This window comes from Dendropsophus ebraccatus, chromosome 5 (genome assembly GCF_027789765.1).
Source record: "Dendropsophus ebraccatus isolate aDenEbr1 chromosome 5, aDenEbr1.pat, whole genome shotgun sequence".
Lineage (NCBI taxonomy): Eukaryota > Metazoa > Chordata > Amphibia > Anura > Hylidae > Dendropsophus > Dendropsophus ebraccatus.
In genome coordinates, this window is record NC_091458.1 from 130,925,003 (window position 1) to 130,943,211 (window position 18,209).

General features: G+C 41.6%; 1 protein-coding gene across 1 annotated transcript in view; it reads left to right on the plus strand.

The window, feature by feature from the left end:
- Positions 1-18,209, plus strand: part of MYOM3 (myomesin 3) — a 93,133-nt gene that overhangs the window by 61,872 nt on the left and 13,052 nt on the right. The window contains exons 19-30 of the mRNA XM_069971285.1: positions 36-162; positions 1,354-1,532; positions 4,341-4,455; positions 5,768-5,924; positions 6,077-6,183; positions 7,205-7,249; positions 9,201-9,337; positions 10,641-10,785; positions 11,483-11,542; positions 11,626-11,693; positions 14,361-14,471; positions 14,719-14,806. Coding sequence (XP_069827386.1) covers positions 36-162; positions 1,354-1,532; positions 4,341-4,455; positions 5,768-5,924; positions 6,077-6,183; positions 7,205-7,249; positions 9,201-9,337; positions 10,641-10,785; positions 11,483-11,542; positions 11,626-11,693; positions 14,361-14,471; positions 14,719-14,806 — 1,339 coding nt within the window. The remainder of the gene's footprint in view (positions 1-35; positions 163-1,353; positions 1,533-4,340; positions 4,456-5,767; positions 5,925-6,076; positions 6,184-7,204; positions 7,250-9,200; positions 9,338-10,640; positions 10,786-11,482; positions 11,543-11,625; positions 11,694-14,360; positions 14,472-14,718; positions 14,807-18,209) is intronic.

Below are 18,209 nucleotides of genomic sequence, written 5' to 3' on the forward strand. Positions count from 1 at the left end.
CTTTTGTCATTGGAATATATTTATTTTCATACAAGGTAACAGGTTTAACTGAAGGACATTTCTATGAGTTCCGCGCTCGAGCTCTGAATTCGGCAGGTGTGGGAAAGATGTCTGAGCCAAGTGACCTTTTCAAATGTGAGGAATGGACAATGCCTGAGCCAGGTATGGAGAATCTCTGAAGAGAGTCTCTGTGCTTTATTTATAGCCAGAGTGTAACACCCAATCTGATTTGGGGGGGGGGTTATTGGTCTTTTCTATGTTGATCCCAGCATTCATACTTAAAGGAGAAGAGGGGAAGTCCAATGGGGGAGATCATTACGGGCAGGGAATGGGGGGAAATAAAAGACACAATGCTTACGGCTTCAAGTGTCCGCACTGTACCGCATCACTGAGCTCTCGGACCCTGCCAGCTGTCATCTTCTCCAGGGTTTCCGGGTACGTCATGGCCTGGGCTCCACGTCAAACTGGTGAGATTTAGCCCGCTCAGCCAATCAGTGACTGCCACGGTGTCCCACCCCAGTTGCTGACTGGTTGAACAGGGCGTCTCTCAACCGGGTCTTCACATACCTGGTGGGGAGCTCAGAAGACTGCCGGCGGGGTCCAGGAGCAGGACACGGCTCTGCGCGGGCATTGGGACAGATAACTATAACTTGCAGCTTGCAGACAAACTCTCAGCAGGATGCAATATGGTTTATTGGCAGTGTTTTCAGCTACTGTATGTTCACACATTTAGACCTTTAGGGTGCATTCACACATAACGGATCTGCACCGGATCTCGCTGAGAATTCGTGAGAAATCCGCTGCGGATCCATTACGTGTGATCCCTGCCCTATATACTTATGACCAGACAAACTCACAGCGGGAGGCAAATCCCACTGTGAGTATGTCCGCAGCCCGCCCCGTTAACTCCCCGGCCGCCAGATTGTATACATTACCTGCTCCCCGTTTCGGCTTGCTTTAAAGCAAGCTGGAGCGGGGAGATGGTGATGTATACACTCTGGCGTCCGGGGAGTTAACGGGGCGGGCTGCGGACATACTCACAGTGGGATTTGCATCCCGCTGTGAGTTTGTCTGCCCATAAGTATACAGGGCAGGGATTCGCAGCGAGAAATCCGCTGCGAATCCATTCCGTGTGAACGCACCCTTAAGGTCTAAATGTGTGAAAATACAGTAGCTGAAAGCACTGCCAATAAACCATACTTACCCCAAAATCATAATTAAAGGGGTGTCAAGATGATGTGATGAGACCCAAAGGTCCTCAGCCATGTGACAATACACCAGTACTAAATGGCATGTAGTAGCTGGGGGGCCTAGTTACAGATTTTGCAAAGTGACTTGTGTTGTATATTTAAGGTCCGCCATATGATGTCAGATGCAGAGAAGTGAGGAATAACACCTTGATGCTCCACTGGGAAAGCCCTGTGTACACAGGAGGCAGCTCCATCACTGGCTATTTGGTGGAGGCATGTGAAGAAGGTTCTGAGGATTGGAAGAGGATTAATGAGAACCCAATACCTGATACACATTTGAGGGTACAAATTGCATGCATGGAACTCATTTTAGTGGTGTGTAATAGTCAGTAACCTCTGAACATGGTTTCACAGTTTACATATAGGATTAAAGGGTTTTTCAGTTACACAGTCTTGCTCTGTCAAACCACTTCCACTCCTATTTCAGGTTCTGAGACGTGACATAGCAGGCCCTAGCAGCCATTCAGTGGCTGAGGCAGGACAATGCTATAGCCGCTGAATAACTGAGTGGGCCTGCTATGTGACGTCTCAGGACCTGGAAGTAGCTGCACAATGAGGACCGGAGCAGTGGAGTACGGGCATTCCCCTCCCCGGGCATTCTGGGGAAAGGGGTCCTGGACGGACATCTACTTTAATTTATTCAGTAATTCAATTCAAAAAGTAAAACTCCATATACTGTATTATATAGATTCATTAGACACAGAGTATTTTTGAAGCCAAAAAATAAGAATATTGAGAAAAACTTGTAGACGCACAGTTTCACACTCTAATCTGCCAAGGAACACAAAACATCTATTTCCTAAAGCCCCTATTACACGGGGCAACAGAGAGTTGCAAGCAGGCGCTGTGAGCGCTCGTTTGCTCTTCGTTCCCCGTTTGCTGCTGACGTTATTACACGTGGCGGCAGTGAGCGGGTGAGTGCAGAGGGGGCTGCGGGGATCTGCGGGGGGCTGCCCGGGTGATTGCTAGATCGTCCGGGCAGCCCATAAAGGATAGCGGCGGGCTATCCTATTCCACGGCAGCAGATTGCTGCTATCACAGTCATTTGTCTTTCAACATGTTGAAAGACAAACGACTGCAACGATCAGCTGACATCCTTTATGACAGCTGATCGTTGCCTTCTATTACACAAGACGATTATCGCCTAAATACGGACGATAATCGTTTCTATAATAGGGCCTTTAGCTTTTCAATGATTCTTCAGTCTAGTCCAGTAGGCTACACCATCATGGGGAACACTATTCACTGTCCAGAAGACAGTCACTGGCACCATCCATGTGGAGGGAAAGCCACAAAAGCTGGCTGTATCCAAGCATATTAATGGTATTAATGGGACGTTAAGTAGAAGAAAAGAGTAGGAAAAGGGGCACAAGCAATAGGGATAACCTCAGCTTTGAATGTACTGTAAAGAAATGGCCATTCAAAAATGTGGATAAGGTTCACAAGGAGTGGATGGTGGCTGGAGTCAATGCTTCAAAAGCCATCACACATAGAACTTAGTCCCCGCGCACAGTGCTGTCCTATTCCTGTGCACCAACCTGAGTTGAAGCACTGGAGAATTAATGGAGTCGCATCATAGAGGGGCGGGGGTTTCCCCCCACTGGGGGCGAGCGGCCGCCTCCAGTGCTTCAGCTCAGGTTGGTGCCTGGGGATCGAACAGCACTGTGCACGGGAACTGAGCCGTGGTTCAAGGAAAGTGGCACCGACTTTCCCATGACGGCGCTGTTCTATCCATATGCAAAATGGTGGTACATTCACTTTAAGTTCAGTAAGTGCTTCATGCTCCCCTCTGCTGACAAACTTTATAGAGATACTAAAGATGCACCAGTACTTGGTTTAATAACCATAGTATCACCGTACTTGATTGGGCAGCAAACTCAGCTCATCTAAACCCAATAGAGAATCTATGAATATTGTCAAGAGGAAGTTAATAAACACCAGACCCAACAACAAAGATGACCTGAAGGCTGCTATCAAATCAGGGCTCCCATAACACCTGATGAAGGACACCCTGTACTGATATAGTAGGTCATGCAAAAGAAGCCCTTACCAAATATTATGTGCATATACTATATATACTTTTTAGTAGGCTGACATTTCTGTAGTAAAAGGTCATTTTTAATTTGTCTTATATAAAATAATTTTCTGAGATACTAACCTTTAGGTTTTCATTAGCTTTATGTCATATTCATCAACATTAAAAGGAATAAACACTTGAAATTGATCACTCTACATAACATATGAGCTTCATTTTTTTAATTGGATTAATGAAAGAAATTAACTTTTCAATCACATTCTAATTTATGGAAATGTACCTGCATATGTATTATATAAATATTATATGATCATAGGACTTTAAAACAGGGATATAAAAGTTTGTGTTGAAAAATATTTAAAGTGTAGCTCTGGTTCTAAATATAATGATTATAGTGAAGGACTGTGCGGCTTATGTCTTTTGCAATGCAAAGAAATTGCTGTATCCCCATTGCCGCAGTTCTAAAGGATTTAAAGGTGGGCCAATGAAATACCAATGCAATATATGTAACACAATGGGGGATATTTACTAACAAATCTAAAAACACGATTTTGTCAAAGATGTTTTGGCATAATTTCCAATCTAATGTGTTTAGTCAAATTTATGTAAATTGTCTAATAGCATAGTAAATGTGTCTTAAAAATAATGGTCTTTTAATTAGTCTAATAAATTCACCTGGTTCGGAGCAGACGTAGCGATGCGCCAATATATGCGACTTTTTAAAAAATGTAGCAGTTTAGCAATTTAGCTAAAAAAGAATTCTGACGCACTTTCGATCTAATTACCAACAAAAAATCTAATTCAAAAAGTCGCATCTAATTTGGATAGTCTTCATAAATTCATATTAGATTTATTTTGAGCGCAAACTAGATATATTAGACGAAAAACAGGCGCAATTAGTTTAATAAATGTCCCCCAATGTATTTACAAAGATACATACATTTTTTATATATTATGGCTATAGGCTGGAAAATGATACTCAAAGATGGACATAACCTTTAAGGTTTTTTAGATAAAATCAGAGACATATACATGATTTGACATTTCTTTCATAGATTTCCGATTTGGAAACAGATAAGAGTTATCAGTTCCGTGTTATTGCTGTGAACACATCTGGTCCTGGCATTGCATCTTCACCTTGTGACCCCACGTATCCTGTAACCAAACCAGGTTTGTAAAGTTTTAATAGAGTTTTGCAAATCACTTTCACGTCCAAAATTTACACTGTTCTTTTCAAAGTGTCACTGTCGTTTAATTATTTTTTTTTTGCAGAAATCAATAGTCCAGGCGATTTTAGGAAACTTTGTAATTGGGCTTATTAGGCAAATATGCCATTATCTGCATTCAAAAAGACTTTCCCCAGCCCCCCCCCCCCCCTCCTCTCTCTCTCATTCACTGCTCATTATCAGGAAATCTCGACTCTTTTACATCAGTCAAGCCTTGTGTAACCTATTGAGAGGGGAAGTGGGAGGTGGGAGATTAGTTGCCAGCAGAAAGCAGAGAACAAAGGATTACTCAGTGTGGAACTGTGTAAAAAGCAGAGGTCAGAGAGGTCAGTGCTGACTGTCAGAGTTAGCCCTGTGATGTAGCTGTAAATTAACTCTTTGTTGTCCTGTTTTTGTGCCTCATCTCCCTCAACCCCTCCCCTCTCCATAAGAGAACCATAAAGACAGGGGAGAGCTTCAAACTGCTTTTTCATGATAAAAATGCATTTTTTCCGCTAATAAACCCAATTTTCTTAAAATCGCCTGTACTATTTATTTCTGCAAAAAAAAATTCAACGACAGTGACACTTTAAGCATTCAGGAATATACATGTGAAATGTTAGAGAATTAAGGAAAATTAAGTCAGGTTATGGGTTTAAAGGGAATGTGTCAGAAAATGACATTTTGTTTAAATTTATGTTGAACATATACACTTAAGAATGTTTAGTTATGTTTTCTACTTTTCTATATTACTATCTATATCATAAAATAATCTTGAAATCTTGCTGTTTCCATTCTTACCACCAAGCCTAAAACTAAGCTGAGACTTCCTGTTCAGTCTGTGGTGCTGGTGATAAGAAGGAGACTGCTGTAAAGCGATCTCTACAGCATTACAGCCAAAGACAGAGAAGACACAACAGTAAGCTCACAGCTTAACCTCCCTCTCCCAGTCTTTCACTACTTATCAGTTACTTTTATTTTAACATTTCAAGCCTTCCAGAACTTATCAGCTGCTGTATGTCCTACATGAAGTGGTGTTTTATTTCCAGACTGAAACTGTGCTCTCTGCTGCCACCTCTGTCCGTGTCAGGAACTATGACGGAGTTGGCAGCAGAGGGCACTGGAAAGTAAGCTCTACTTCCTGCAGGACATACAGCAGCTGATAAGTACTGGAAGACTTGAAATTTTGAAACATTTGATTTTTTTTTTTTTATCAGAGTACCCCTTTTGATTCTGAACAGTATGTTGCAGTTAAATAATCAATTTTAAACCCACAGGCACAAATGAAATTGAGGTTGGCGTAGATGATGAAGGACTTATATACCTTTCCTTTGAGAATCCAGAGCCAGTTGATTCCCCACAGTTTGAATGGTCTAAAGACTACAAGGGGGCTCCAGATCCAGACAGAACAGATATCTTCACAGAAGGAAACAAGTAAATATCTTTTTAGCATCCGCTCATCTAACAATTATGTCTTACCTGATATACAGGAATATCACTAGCATAGAAAAAATCTATAACATTTTGCATAGATGTGATGCCGTGCTTTGGTAATTAAGAGGTTAATCACATTCTTCTTTGTATAGGTCCAAAGTCATCCTAACAAAGCCATCGGAGGAAGATGTAGGTGTCTATTCTGTGGAAGTTCCAAATACAGATGGGGTATCTGCAAGTCACACACTTACAAAGGAGGGTAGGGGACATGTTTACTTCCTTGTGTCGCATAGGATCAAATTATAACTAGAGATGAGCGAACCAAACCTCCAGAACCCAGATTTGTTTAAACTTTGCAAAAAGTTTGGTTTGATAGCACAGGTTCGGACAGGTTTGGGAAGAGCGGCTGCACATCTCAGAAGTTATTCTCACCTGTCAGCGGTCCTCCTGTGTTTTCAGTCCCGTCGTCTTCCCTGGTGAAGGCCTACTCAGCCAATCTTAAGCTAACTGGGACGAGACAGCTCCGCGGCCTGTGATTGGTTGAGCGGCCTGTCAATCCTGAAAAAAGAGAGACAGCCTGCTCAGCCAATCACAGGCTGACTGGGACAGGACAGCACAGCGACCTTTGATTGGCTAGGCAAGCAGTCACCCTAGAGACAAGAGTGACAGCCTTCTCAGCTTTTCACAGGCTGTGGTGCTGTCTCATCCCAGTCAGCCTGTGATTGGCTGAGCGGGCCTTCACCGGAGAAGATGACGGGACCGGACTGGACCGGAGAGGAAGGACCTGTAACCGGAGAGCGCAGACTTGTAAGTATAATGAGCGGCTCGTTAAAGTTCAGTACTGCACAAACTCGAATTTACATTAAAGTCCGGCGACCTGCTCAACCGAACTCTTAACAAGTTCACTCATCTCTAATTATAACATGTATTCATAACAAGCATAGAGTAATACAGATAACTTTCTTACCCCTCTCTCCCACTCCCAATATGATTGGATTGGTCAAGTATGCCTATTTAATTGTCTCCAGTGAGAACAAAGGATCGGGCCTGTTGATACCCACCAAGCCACTCGATCCTTCTTACTCCTGAGAACAGATATCAAAAGACATACATCAACCAATAACAATGTAATAATTATTATATATGTTGTTTATTTTCACTTGTTACTTGAAGGTGTTTAGGTCTCAAATCTAATGATATAAGGAATGATAAACAGTACTGTATATAACAAATCACTATAGGACATTCATTTGTTCTTTCTTTATGTTTTCTGCTGTTAGAATTATCCGACTTGCTAAAAAAAAGCCATGATGTTCAACACCCACGTAAGTATACAGACCATAATATGCACAATGTAACTCATTCCGAACCCATCAGATTTTACAGCTGCTGTATTTGTATCTCAGAATTCCTGGACAATTGGATGTTCACTTAGTGCTAATAGTGCCATGGACAGTTTTCTCAAACACTTGTAGGAAGATTGGTGTCTCTAAAGAAGCCGTTCATTCACCTCATTCTTTCTATTTCTCTTTTAAAAGGCTATGTTCACACTATGTAAGTTCCGTAGTAATCACGGCCATTGTAACAACAGCCGTGATTTCTACGGTACTTACGTAGTGCTGCCTTCTGAGGAATCCCGGCCGGAGTGTATACACATAGGAGGAGATTTATCAAACATGGTGTAAAGTGAAACTGGCTCAGTTGCCCCTAGCAACCAATCAGATTCCACTTTTTTTTATTGATCACAGACTCTTTGGAAAATAAAAGGTGGAATCTGGTTGGTTGCTAGGGGCAACTGAGCCAGTTACACTTTGCACTATGTTTGATAAATCTCCCCCATAGTATACACTCCAGCCGGGAACCGTAGCGGCGCCGCGAGAAACTGACATGGTCAGTTTTCTGCAGCCACTATTCATTGAATAACAGCCGCAGAAAACCCTGTCAGTGCACAACTGTCTGGCGGCACGCTCCATTGTTTGCAGTGGGGAGTTCTGATGTGGGGGCGCGCTCGGATGCGCTCGCATCAGAACTTAGCGGCGCTCTCCAGCCAACAGGAGATAGCGGAGGTCTGCTGCTGCTGTAGCTCCTGTGACATGGAGCGATGGCCACCAGAGCATCGTTATCATTCCAAAATCTTTCAACATTTTGAAAGACAAGGATCAGACAACATTGTGCATGTGGGCTGATCGTTGCCTTTTAACTGGAGCTTATACACCAAGCGATTATCGGTTGTAACGACTGATAATCACTTGGTATAATGTATGTCCTTAAAGCACACAGGGTGCTGAGGATCACAGTAAGTTCCTTACCTTCATTCTCGGCATCATTTTCATGTACTTTGTAGTTCAATTCATATGCTAATGAAGCGGTTTGGTGCACTGGTGGTGGGACTACTAACCCACATGCACCGATCCACCCCAACCAGCCCACCACTCTCTGACCTCACTCCGGTGCTCATCACTGCAGAGTGTCAGATGAATATTTATTAGAAGGAGCCGGCCAGCCAGGGCGGATCGGTGCACTTAGGGTAGTCCCACCCCCAGTGCACCAAGCCTCTTCATTAGCATAGGAATATTTAAAATGTCACAGTCATTTAAATTTTTATTTTTTTTTGCAGAAATCAACAGTGCAGGCAATTTTAGGAAACTTTGTAACTGTTTTTATTAGCCAAAAATGCATCTTTATCATGAAAAGCAGTTTGAAGCACCCCCCCCCCCCCCCCCGGTCTTCATGGCTTTTTGTATGGAGAGGGGAGGGGTGGAGGGAGATGGGGCACCAAAACAGGACAACAAAGAGTTAATTTACAGCTACATCACTGGGGAGGGGTGGAGGAAGACAAGGCACCAAAACAGGACAACAAAGTGTTAATTTACAGCTATCATCTCCTCTGAAGTCAGCACTGACCTCTATGACCTCTGAATACTGGTTTTCACACAGCTCCCACTGTGTAATCCTTTGTTCTTTGCTGACGACTAATCTCCCTCCTCCCCCCTCCCCTCTCCATAGGTTACACAGGGCTCAACTGATGTAAAAGAGTCCAGATTTCCTGATAATGAGCAGTGAATGAGAGAGGAGGAGGGGGGATCTGGGGAAAGTCTTTCTGAATGCAGATAATGGCATATTTGCCTAATAAACCCAATTACAAAAACCCAATTCAAAAAGAAACCAAGACATTGACACTTTAACTATTTAACTATAATCTATACAGTTTATTATAATGTATGAAATGTCATTGCTTAAACCTGACTGTATATTATATCATTTTTATATTTTTAGTGATACAGAAAATATCAGGATGGAATGTGGAAGTGATGGAGAATGGGGATGTGCGGCTCTGGTTAGAAGTGGAAAAACTGTCCCCTGCTGCAGACCTGGAAATGATTCTTAATGACAAAATCATTGAAAATACACCAGTATGCCGTTCCATCTCTACTTATATCAATGTCTGTGACTGTAGTGCAGATCTGTCATCAGATAGAGCTCAGAGGTTTGGTGGATTTGATGCAGATTTGCTCCTTCTCCCTGGCGTACACCTGTCGGATCCCTGACTCGCCCAATGGGTGGGGAGGAGGCGTGGCCTGACCTGATGGAAGTGGGTGTACACACAGGGCTGGCTGGCTTTACTAAGAGGTGTGCTCCTCTTCGTAAATCTGGCCAGGGAAAAGGGGTCGGGGACTAATTTACAAGTACGCCGGACTTCATAAATGTACCCCATTGTGTGAACATATCCTAAGAGTTCACACTGTGTAAAACAGCAGCCGTTGTTTGACACAGCCTCTGTTTGACATGTTCCTCCAGCTGATATTGCATTATCGGCCAGAGGAACATTATTTAAAACCCATTGAAATGTGTCGGCCGTATGGGTATGCCTGGAAATCAATTAACCATTAATTTCCATGCACACTATGGTATGAGAGCCACACAGTGTGTGAACTGCCAATTATTAAACTGCTGCTGTTTGTAAACAATGATCGTTGTTCAATACGCTGTGTGAACAACGGCTGTTGTTTCAATTGATTTCAACGGGACACTTTTTTATGACAAGAAAGGCCTTTGTGGGAGATTTATCAAACATGGTGTAAAGTGAAACTGGCTCAGTTGCCCCTAGCAACCAATCAGATTCCACCTTTCATTCCTCACAGACTCTTTGGAAAATGAAAGGTGGAATCTAATTGGTTGCTAGGGGCAACTGAGCCAGTTTCACTTTACACCATGTTTGATAAATCTCCCCCTTTGTTTTAATCGGCAACAACAGCCGTTCTTGTCATAAAAAAAACATTCAGTCCACATAGCCTAAGGGTATAAACCCACACACCGTATACGCAGCGTATTTACTGCTGCGATACGCAGCAAATACGCAGCAAACACGCAGCAAATACGCAGCAGATTAGATCTAAATAACTGAACACAGCATCAAATCTGTACCAACAAATTTGCTGCGTATTTGCTGCGTATTTGTTGCGTATCTGCTGTGTATACGGTGTGTGGGTTTGTACCCTAAAGTAGCATTTACATCTGGGTCCAACATCTATCAGACGTTTATAGTATATCCTGTGAATATGCCAAAATAATTTCCAAATTGAAATTTTTTTACATTTGAATGTAAATACATTTATATATCCATTTTGATAAATATATGTGGATACTATGCAATACATTAAATAGATGTATAGATGGTATACACATAGTTAGTCAAGTATATGTTTCTCACTGCAGAAACGGAAAATTAAGTTTAACAAGGAAAATGGTCTTATTGAAATTATCAAAGAAGACTTTGGAGAAGAAGATAAGGGAACATATACTGCCAAAGTAGTAGATGGAAAAGCGTCAAACCAATTCAGTATCATCCTTACTGGGGAAGGTGAGAAAAGTCTGGATTACGCATAACAATCATTATCATTCATTAGATATGCCCTTGCTTGGGAAGGACACTGTTAGTCTTATAGGGTTCAGCTGCCCATAAACTAGAGATTTTGGATGCCAAAAATGCAGATTTAGACCATTTTTTGGACCATTGTCAACTTTTTGGGGGTAATATTTTTGACAATTTCCTTCTTTCTCACTTAGATTTAGGCTGCTTCTATAGGACAATTATCATGGGAAAAATCGTTATATCATTCAAATTTAAACGATGAGCGCCCTGTGTAATTGCAGGAAACGATGGAAAAATTGTGTGTCGTTGATCGTTGATTTAGATCTGACTCTAAAATGATTGTTAATCGTTCTCTGTAATTCCATATTCATTCACTGTAATCACACATTTGTTCACTAATCGTTCAGTGTAATTTCACATCGTTCATTCATTTGCTGGGATGAGATGGAGTAAACTATCGTAGTAATGATTGTAACTAACGACTATCGTTCTGTGTAATATGGTGAACAATTTCAGGTTAACGATAAAAAAAATCTCGTTCACGATCATTAATGGGTAAAAATCTCTTAGTACCCTAACATATTGCCATATTGCCACTGCAGTCTAGAGAAGTTAATTCAATTCATGTCTAGTCAATTCTATTGAATGGAACTGTCTGTTCACTAGAATGTGCTTTTATTTACAGACTTTGATAAGGTTCTTGATGAGTCTAAGCACAAACGAAAACAATGGAAAAAGAAGAAAGGTAAAAAAAAATTAGGGTTGCAACAATATTTGTTTAATTTTTTGTAAACTATAAATTCATATTGGTTTATTTCCTTACAACAGGGCCGCATTTTATAGAGCAGTTGGAATGGACAGTTACAGAAGAGTGCAGTGTCATAATAACATGCAGGGTAAGTCTAGGTTATCATTTATATGCGTATAATGACTTAAAGGAGAAGTCTGTCGAAAAATTTTATTAGAGTATTGTATTGCCCCCCCAATAGTTATACAAATCCCCAATATACACTTATTATGGGAAATGCTTGTAAAGTGCTTTTTTCCCTGCACTTACTACTGCATCAAGGCTTCACTTCCTGGATAACATAGTGATGTCACGACCCGACTCCCAGGGAAAAAAGCACTTTATAAGCATCTCCTGTAATTAGTGTATATTGGTGATTTGTATAACTTTTGGGGGGGCAATATAATACTTTAATTAAAATTTTCGCCAGACTTCTCCTTTAAAGAAAGGAGTTTTGTTAGGGCCTCAAAACACCTGGGGCTTGGACCTACATTATTTTAAAGGGTTTACATTCCTACATATGGGCCCAATTTAAGCAGACCCTGTTGACCCAGTAGCACTAGAGACAGACAGTACTAATGGCCAAATGGCATGATGTTCACCTGTTTTTTTCTCTTCGTTTTTGAAAAGAAAAAATTGCGTCCGTCATTGTGAGTTCACAATAACGTCCATCATTTTGCTGTTTGACCAACCGTCACTGCAATGACAGCTGATGGTACATTATTCTAGTTTAGGAGGACTTATTGGCCTTTGGGTGTGTCTTTAAATGAAAAGTCCATATAATTTATTATTAATAATAACATTAACCCTTTGAGGGCAAGGCCCAAAATGACCCAGTGGACCACGCAAATTTCCATTATTAACCTTTTTATATATATATATATATATATATATATATATATATATATATATATAATGTAACAAAAAATTGGTAATCTGCACATTTTTTTCGCTCTTTTCGTTTACGCTGTTCGCCGTTAGTGATGACGCTTGTTATATTTTGATAGATCGGACAATTACGCACGCTACGGTATATTATATGTTTATTTATTTTTATATGTTTTATTTATATAATGGGAAAGGGGGGTGATTTAAACTTTTATTGGGAGAGGGGCTTTGGGTAGGTGTAATAAGGTTTTTTACTTTTTCTTTTTTTTTTTACACATTTTAAGTCCCTTTGGGGGACTTTTACATACACTTGTGTGATTATTCACACTGATCACTGCTATGCCATAGGCGATCTGCTTATTGAGCCTGCTTGTGCAGGCTCAGCGAGCAGATCGCCGATCAGACCGCGCGGAGGCAGGTGAGAGACCTTCGGGGGTCCCGATCGTTGAGTGACAGGAGACTCCCCCTGTCACTTACACTTAAACGCTGCGGCGTTTAGGGGTTAATGACACACTGTAGCACGATCGCTGCAGCCTGTCATTAACGGTGAGGTGTCATCACTGCATCTCCGGAGCGCGCTTCACAGGTCAGGGCCTACAGGTACGCCCACGGTCATCTGGGCACAGACTTCCAGGGCGTACCTGTACGCCCTAGGTTGTCTAGGGGTTAATAATAATAATAATAATTTAATAAAAAAGTGAAAGCACAGAAAAACTGCGTGTGAACAGCTAAAAAATAACATCCGCTGTTTGCAAAAGATGTCTGAAAATAATTGACATGATCATTATTTTCACGTCTGCTCAGACAACATCCGTCATTTGATACACTGTGTGCATTGGGCGTCTGTCATTCCACTGTGCCCGCATTCCCAAATACCCATAGCTGACAATGTAAAGTGCGGCCAAAGCCATCCTTTACATTGTCTCCTCTGTCAGTCTTGTGCGGCCTCTATTCAGTGAGAAGCAGCCACACAAAACTGACATGTCAGCTATTTTTGCTGCCGCTTGGAATCCCGGCCAGAGTGTATACACTCCAGACGGGATTTCATAGACTTCAATACGATTGGCCAATTCATTAACTAACGGCCATGGTTGTAAAACTGCAACTACGGCTATTGTTTAAAGGAGAAGTCCGGCAAAAATCTTTATTAAAGTATTGTATTGCCTCCCAAAAGTTATATAAATTATCAATATACACTTATTATGGGAAATGCACATAGTGCTTTTGTCCTGGACTTACTACTGCATCAAGGCTTCACTTCCTGGATAAAATGGTGATGTCACAACCCGACTCCCTGAGCTGTGCAGGCTGTGGCTGCTGGAGAGGATTTGTAATTTGTATAACTTTTGGGCGACAATGCAATACTTTAATAAATATTTTCACCGGACTTCTCCTTTAATGAATTTTAACGTTGTGTGAACATAGCCTAATACAGTACACAGTACAACAATACAGTATAATGCCAACAAGTACTGCAGCAGGGGCAAATTCATCCATAATGATACCGTAGTTTAGAGGCCATCTACAGACATACACTCAATATATGACAATTACTGGCTGTTAACATACATCGTCTTGTACAGATCCCATCAATGAAACAGATATCAGCACAGGAGCAGGATAGTAGAGCAGCTCTCATCTGGCAGCCATTTTAATGATGAGCTCCATATTAAAATAACCCAAACACTTTATGCTATATCTCACCGGTGTTTAACCTGATAAAATGTGATTTGTGCTGGAAATTCTTTGCGGAGCATTAATGCTCACCACTGACTACAGTATAATCCATTTACATCCCATTATACTGCATTTATTGCATAATTCTAAAATTAGGATTTGTGTACAATACATTTTATTATACACAATATAAGTTTTTATTTTCGTTTAGGTGACAAATACTGAGAAAGACACAACTCTTAAATGGACTTTTGATAAGACGCCACTTCCAAATGGGCAATATGACAGACAAAATGGATCAGGAACATTGGTTATCAAAAAGGTAAGGTACCTATTTACTTATAGAGCTTTAACATAGCAATCTATCAGTAAATTTCAAAAACAAATCAATAACAATATGAGAGATATGGTATGATATGTATAGTAACTGCATACATTCTAAAGAGCTGAACGCCCACAAAATTCTGAAGGTTTATACATTCGTTACACTAGCTTCATAGGTATTGTTTCATATTTTAAAAAAAATTAAAAATTAAAACATGACCTGCCATTTAATTGTCTCTCAACAGTTTACAAATGAAGAGAAAGGCCATTACAAAGCAGTGGTGAAGGATAGCAGAGGAGAAGATATCAGTGACTTGGACCTGTCTAAGGAAGGTAAGATAAGGACACCGCATCTCATCAGCAGGCATGTTTTATATGGTTGCTTGGTGGAGAGCGCTTTAACTTCATCTGTAATCATTTGGTAAATGTACTCTTACACATCAGCCTTATGGTCCTTTTACACGGGATGATTATCGTGTGGAAAATCATTATATGGTTCGAATTTAAATAGTCCTGGATAATCGTCCAGAGTAATTACAGACAACGATCGAAAAATGATTTACATGTCGTTGATTGTTGATACAGATCTTACCCTAAAATCATTACTAGGCTATGTTCACACAATGTCAAAAAAATTGAAAAGGCGGTCGATGTTCATATTTAACTGACTGCAACGAAGTCAATGGGAAGACAAACGTCCAATGCACACAGTGTAATAAATAACGGAGGTTTTTGCCGCGGGCGTCAAAATAACGAACATGATCATTATTTTCGGACGTCTTTTGCAAACAGCGGACGTTTTTTATTAGTAGTTCACACACAGTTTTCCTTTTGTTACCGTTCTTTCTCTGTTTTTACTATTAAAGTCAATGGAATTTTTAATTAAGCCACACCCAAAGGGCAATTATTAATCCAAAACTAGAATAATGTACAGACACCAGTCATTGCACTAAGGGAAGGCCAGACAGCTAAATGACATCCGTTATTTTAGACTCAAAATAACGGACGTCATTTTAAACGGAGCTGAAAAAACATTGTGTGAACCTAGCCTTAATCGTTTGATAATTGTTCGCTGTAATCTGCATTGCTTCGCTGTAGTTCCGCATTCGCTCACTAATCGTTCAGTGTAGTTGCACATTGTTCATTCTTTTGCTGGGATCAGATGAAGTAAACGATCATAGTAACAATTGTTGTAACGATTGTAACTAACGACTATTGTTCTGTGTAATATGGTGAAGGATTTCAGGTTAACGAAAAACAAATCTCGTTTGCGATCGGTTATCATTAGTCGGTAAAAATCGCTTCATCTAATAGGACCCTATCAAATGTTTTTTAAGATCTTGCAGGTTTGTTGCTGATGACTGCTCTGTTTAATATGCCGTGTGATCAGCCAGTGAATGAGCAGATGCTTGTTTGTCAGCTGATTATAGCATTTCTGCAGCCTAAAATTAAATCTAAATTGTTTTTTTGTGTGCGAAGCCAGAATAGAAATGTAATAGAACATGTAAAGGCATACCTCCCAAGTGTCCCTCTTTTGGAGGGACAGTCCCTACTTTTGAACCAAGTCCCTCTGTCCCTCTTTGTCCCTTACATGTCCCTCTTTTTGACCTAGGAATTAGATCTGCATTAATAAACTTCTTATATTGTACTGGAAAGTGTCTGCTTTCTTACCGTATAATAGTGCCAAACTTGCCTATTATTCTACCATGTGGTGCAAGTGGGACCTAAAAATTGTTATATTTCAGATGAATCACGTCATTTCACACACACAGTTCATATGGCCCTATAGACAGATCCTGTAAGTGTTACAGGTCCGTCCTGAGGGCATAATCCAGGCCGCAAAAAAATGAGTAAGCCATTGTGCATCTGTGACATCTATGGGTGTCATAATTGGGGCAGTTAGGCCCCCTTCACATGTCCGGAAAAACCACCCGGATTTCCTATCAGGAAATCCGGACAGTTTTCCGGACCCATACACTTTAATTAGGCTTGGACACCGTTCCGGATTTCTCCGGAAGGGTGTCCGTTCCGGAAAATGATCCGGAAAAAATAGGACATGTCCTATTTTTGTCCGGAATTCCGGCCCGGACGCCCCCATAGAAGTCTATGGGAGTGCTGGAATCACGGGCACTTTCCTGATGTACATCAGGAAAGTGCCCGGGATTCCGGACTGCCTACGCATCCCCCACCGCCTATACCCCTCTCACCCACATTTTACCCTGCACCCTGCTCCCTGATGGCCTGTGGCCATCTAGGTTGCAGAAGTATAACCCCCATCATGACCTGCTGACAGGTCATGATGGGAGTTGTACTTCTGAAACCTGGATGGCCACAGGCTGCAGAAGTACAACTCCCATCATGATCTGTCAGCCGGACATGATGGGAGTTGTACTTCTGCAAGCTGTGACCATCCAGTTTGCAGAACTACATCTCCAATCATGACCTGTCAGATGGGCATGATGGCAGTTGTACTTCTGCAAGCTGTGGCCATCCAGTTTGAAGAACTACATCTCCCATCATGAAATGACCTGTCAGACGGGCATGATGGGAGTTGTACTTCTGCAAGCTGTGGCCATCCAGTTTGCAGAACTACATCTCCCATCATGTCCTATTTTTACTTCTTCCATCAGGCAATCCTGAAGGTTTTTCCTGATGGTTTCCTGAAGGTAAAAACGAATTACTGTCAGGAAATCCTGATACTTTCCTGATGACATTTGAGGCCTCCTGATCAGGATTTCCTGACAGTAAAAACTGACACAGACATGTGAAGGGGGCCTTACTGAAACACATTCGTAATCCTGTCCGAGTTGTGGGTCCGTAATTACAGACAAGGTTACTGATATGTGACTGGGACCTTAGGATGCATCCACACATACAGGATCTGCTGCAGATTTTCAGATATCAATGTACCTAAATGCATCAATCTGCAGCAGATCCTGTATGTGTGAATGCATCCTTGAATTAAAAAGTATAGACAATTCTGTAAGGTTTTCCCAGAGTAAACTACAAGTGTCCCTCTTTGGCCGTCCAAAGAGTTGGGATGTATGAAAGGATGCCAATACACCATAGACTAAAGCCAGCCAAACCTACCAACTTTGATAGTCTAAGATATATGGCAGCCTCTTGACTCTCCCCCAACAGGTAATCTGGGTGGAAAAACAAGTCAGTTGTGTTGGATTTTTACCACCTGACCCTATTGTTCTAGAAGGAATAAGCTAAAGACAGTGGCGTAGCTACCATGAAGGCAGGGAAGGCAGTTGCTATGGGGCCCCACACTGCAGGGGGCCCAGGGGCCCGCCTGGCCCGTCTCCCCTGTCTTCAAGGTAGCTACGCTACTGATAGTAAAGCACCCTGTCAGAGACGCAGAAGGGAGCGTCTGCAATCCCCTCTTAAAGGGTAGCGCTAAAAAATTATTCACAGAATAACACACATTACAAAGTTACACAACTTTTTAATGTATGTTAAATAGTCATATAGTCATATAGTCATAGTCAATACGGTTGAAAAAAGACACATGTCCATCAAGTTCAACCAAGGAGGGGAAATGTCTGTGAATCGCTCCCTTCCCTGTGTCCCACCACCCCCGCCCGTGTACCCGGAAGTGTGTGGTGCATTATACATTACCTGATCCGTGTCGAGGCCGTCCGCCATCTTGTGCCGTCATCAGCCGCGATTGGCTAAGCATAACTGTGCTCAGCCAATCGCGGCTGAGCACAGTTGTGACGCGGCGGAGGGG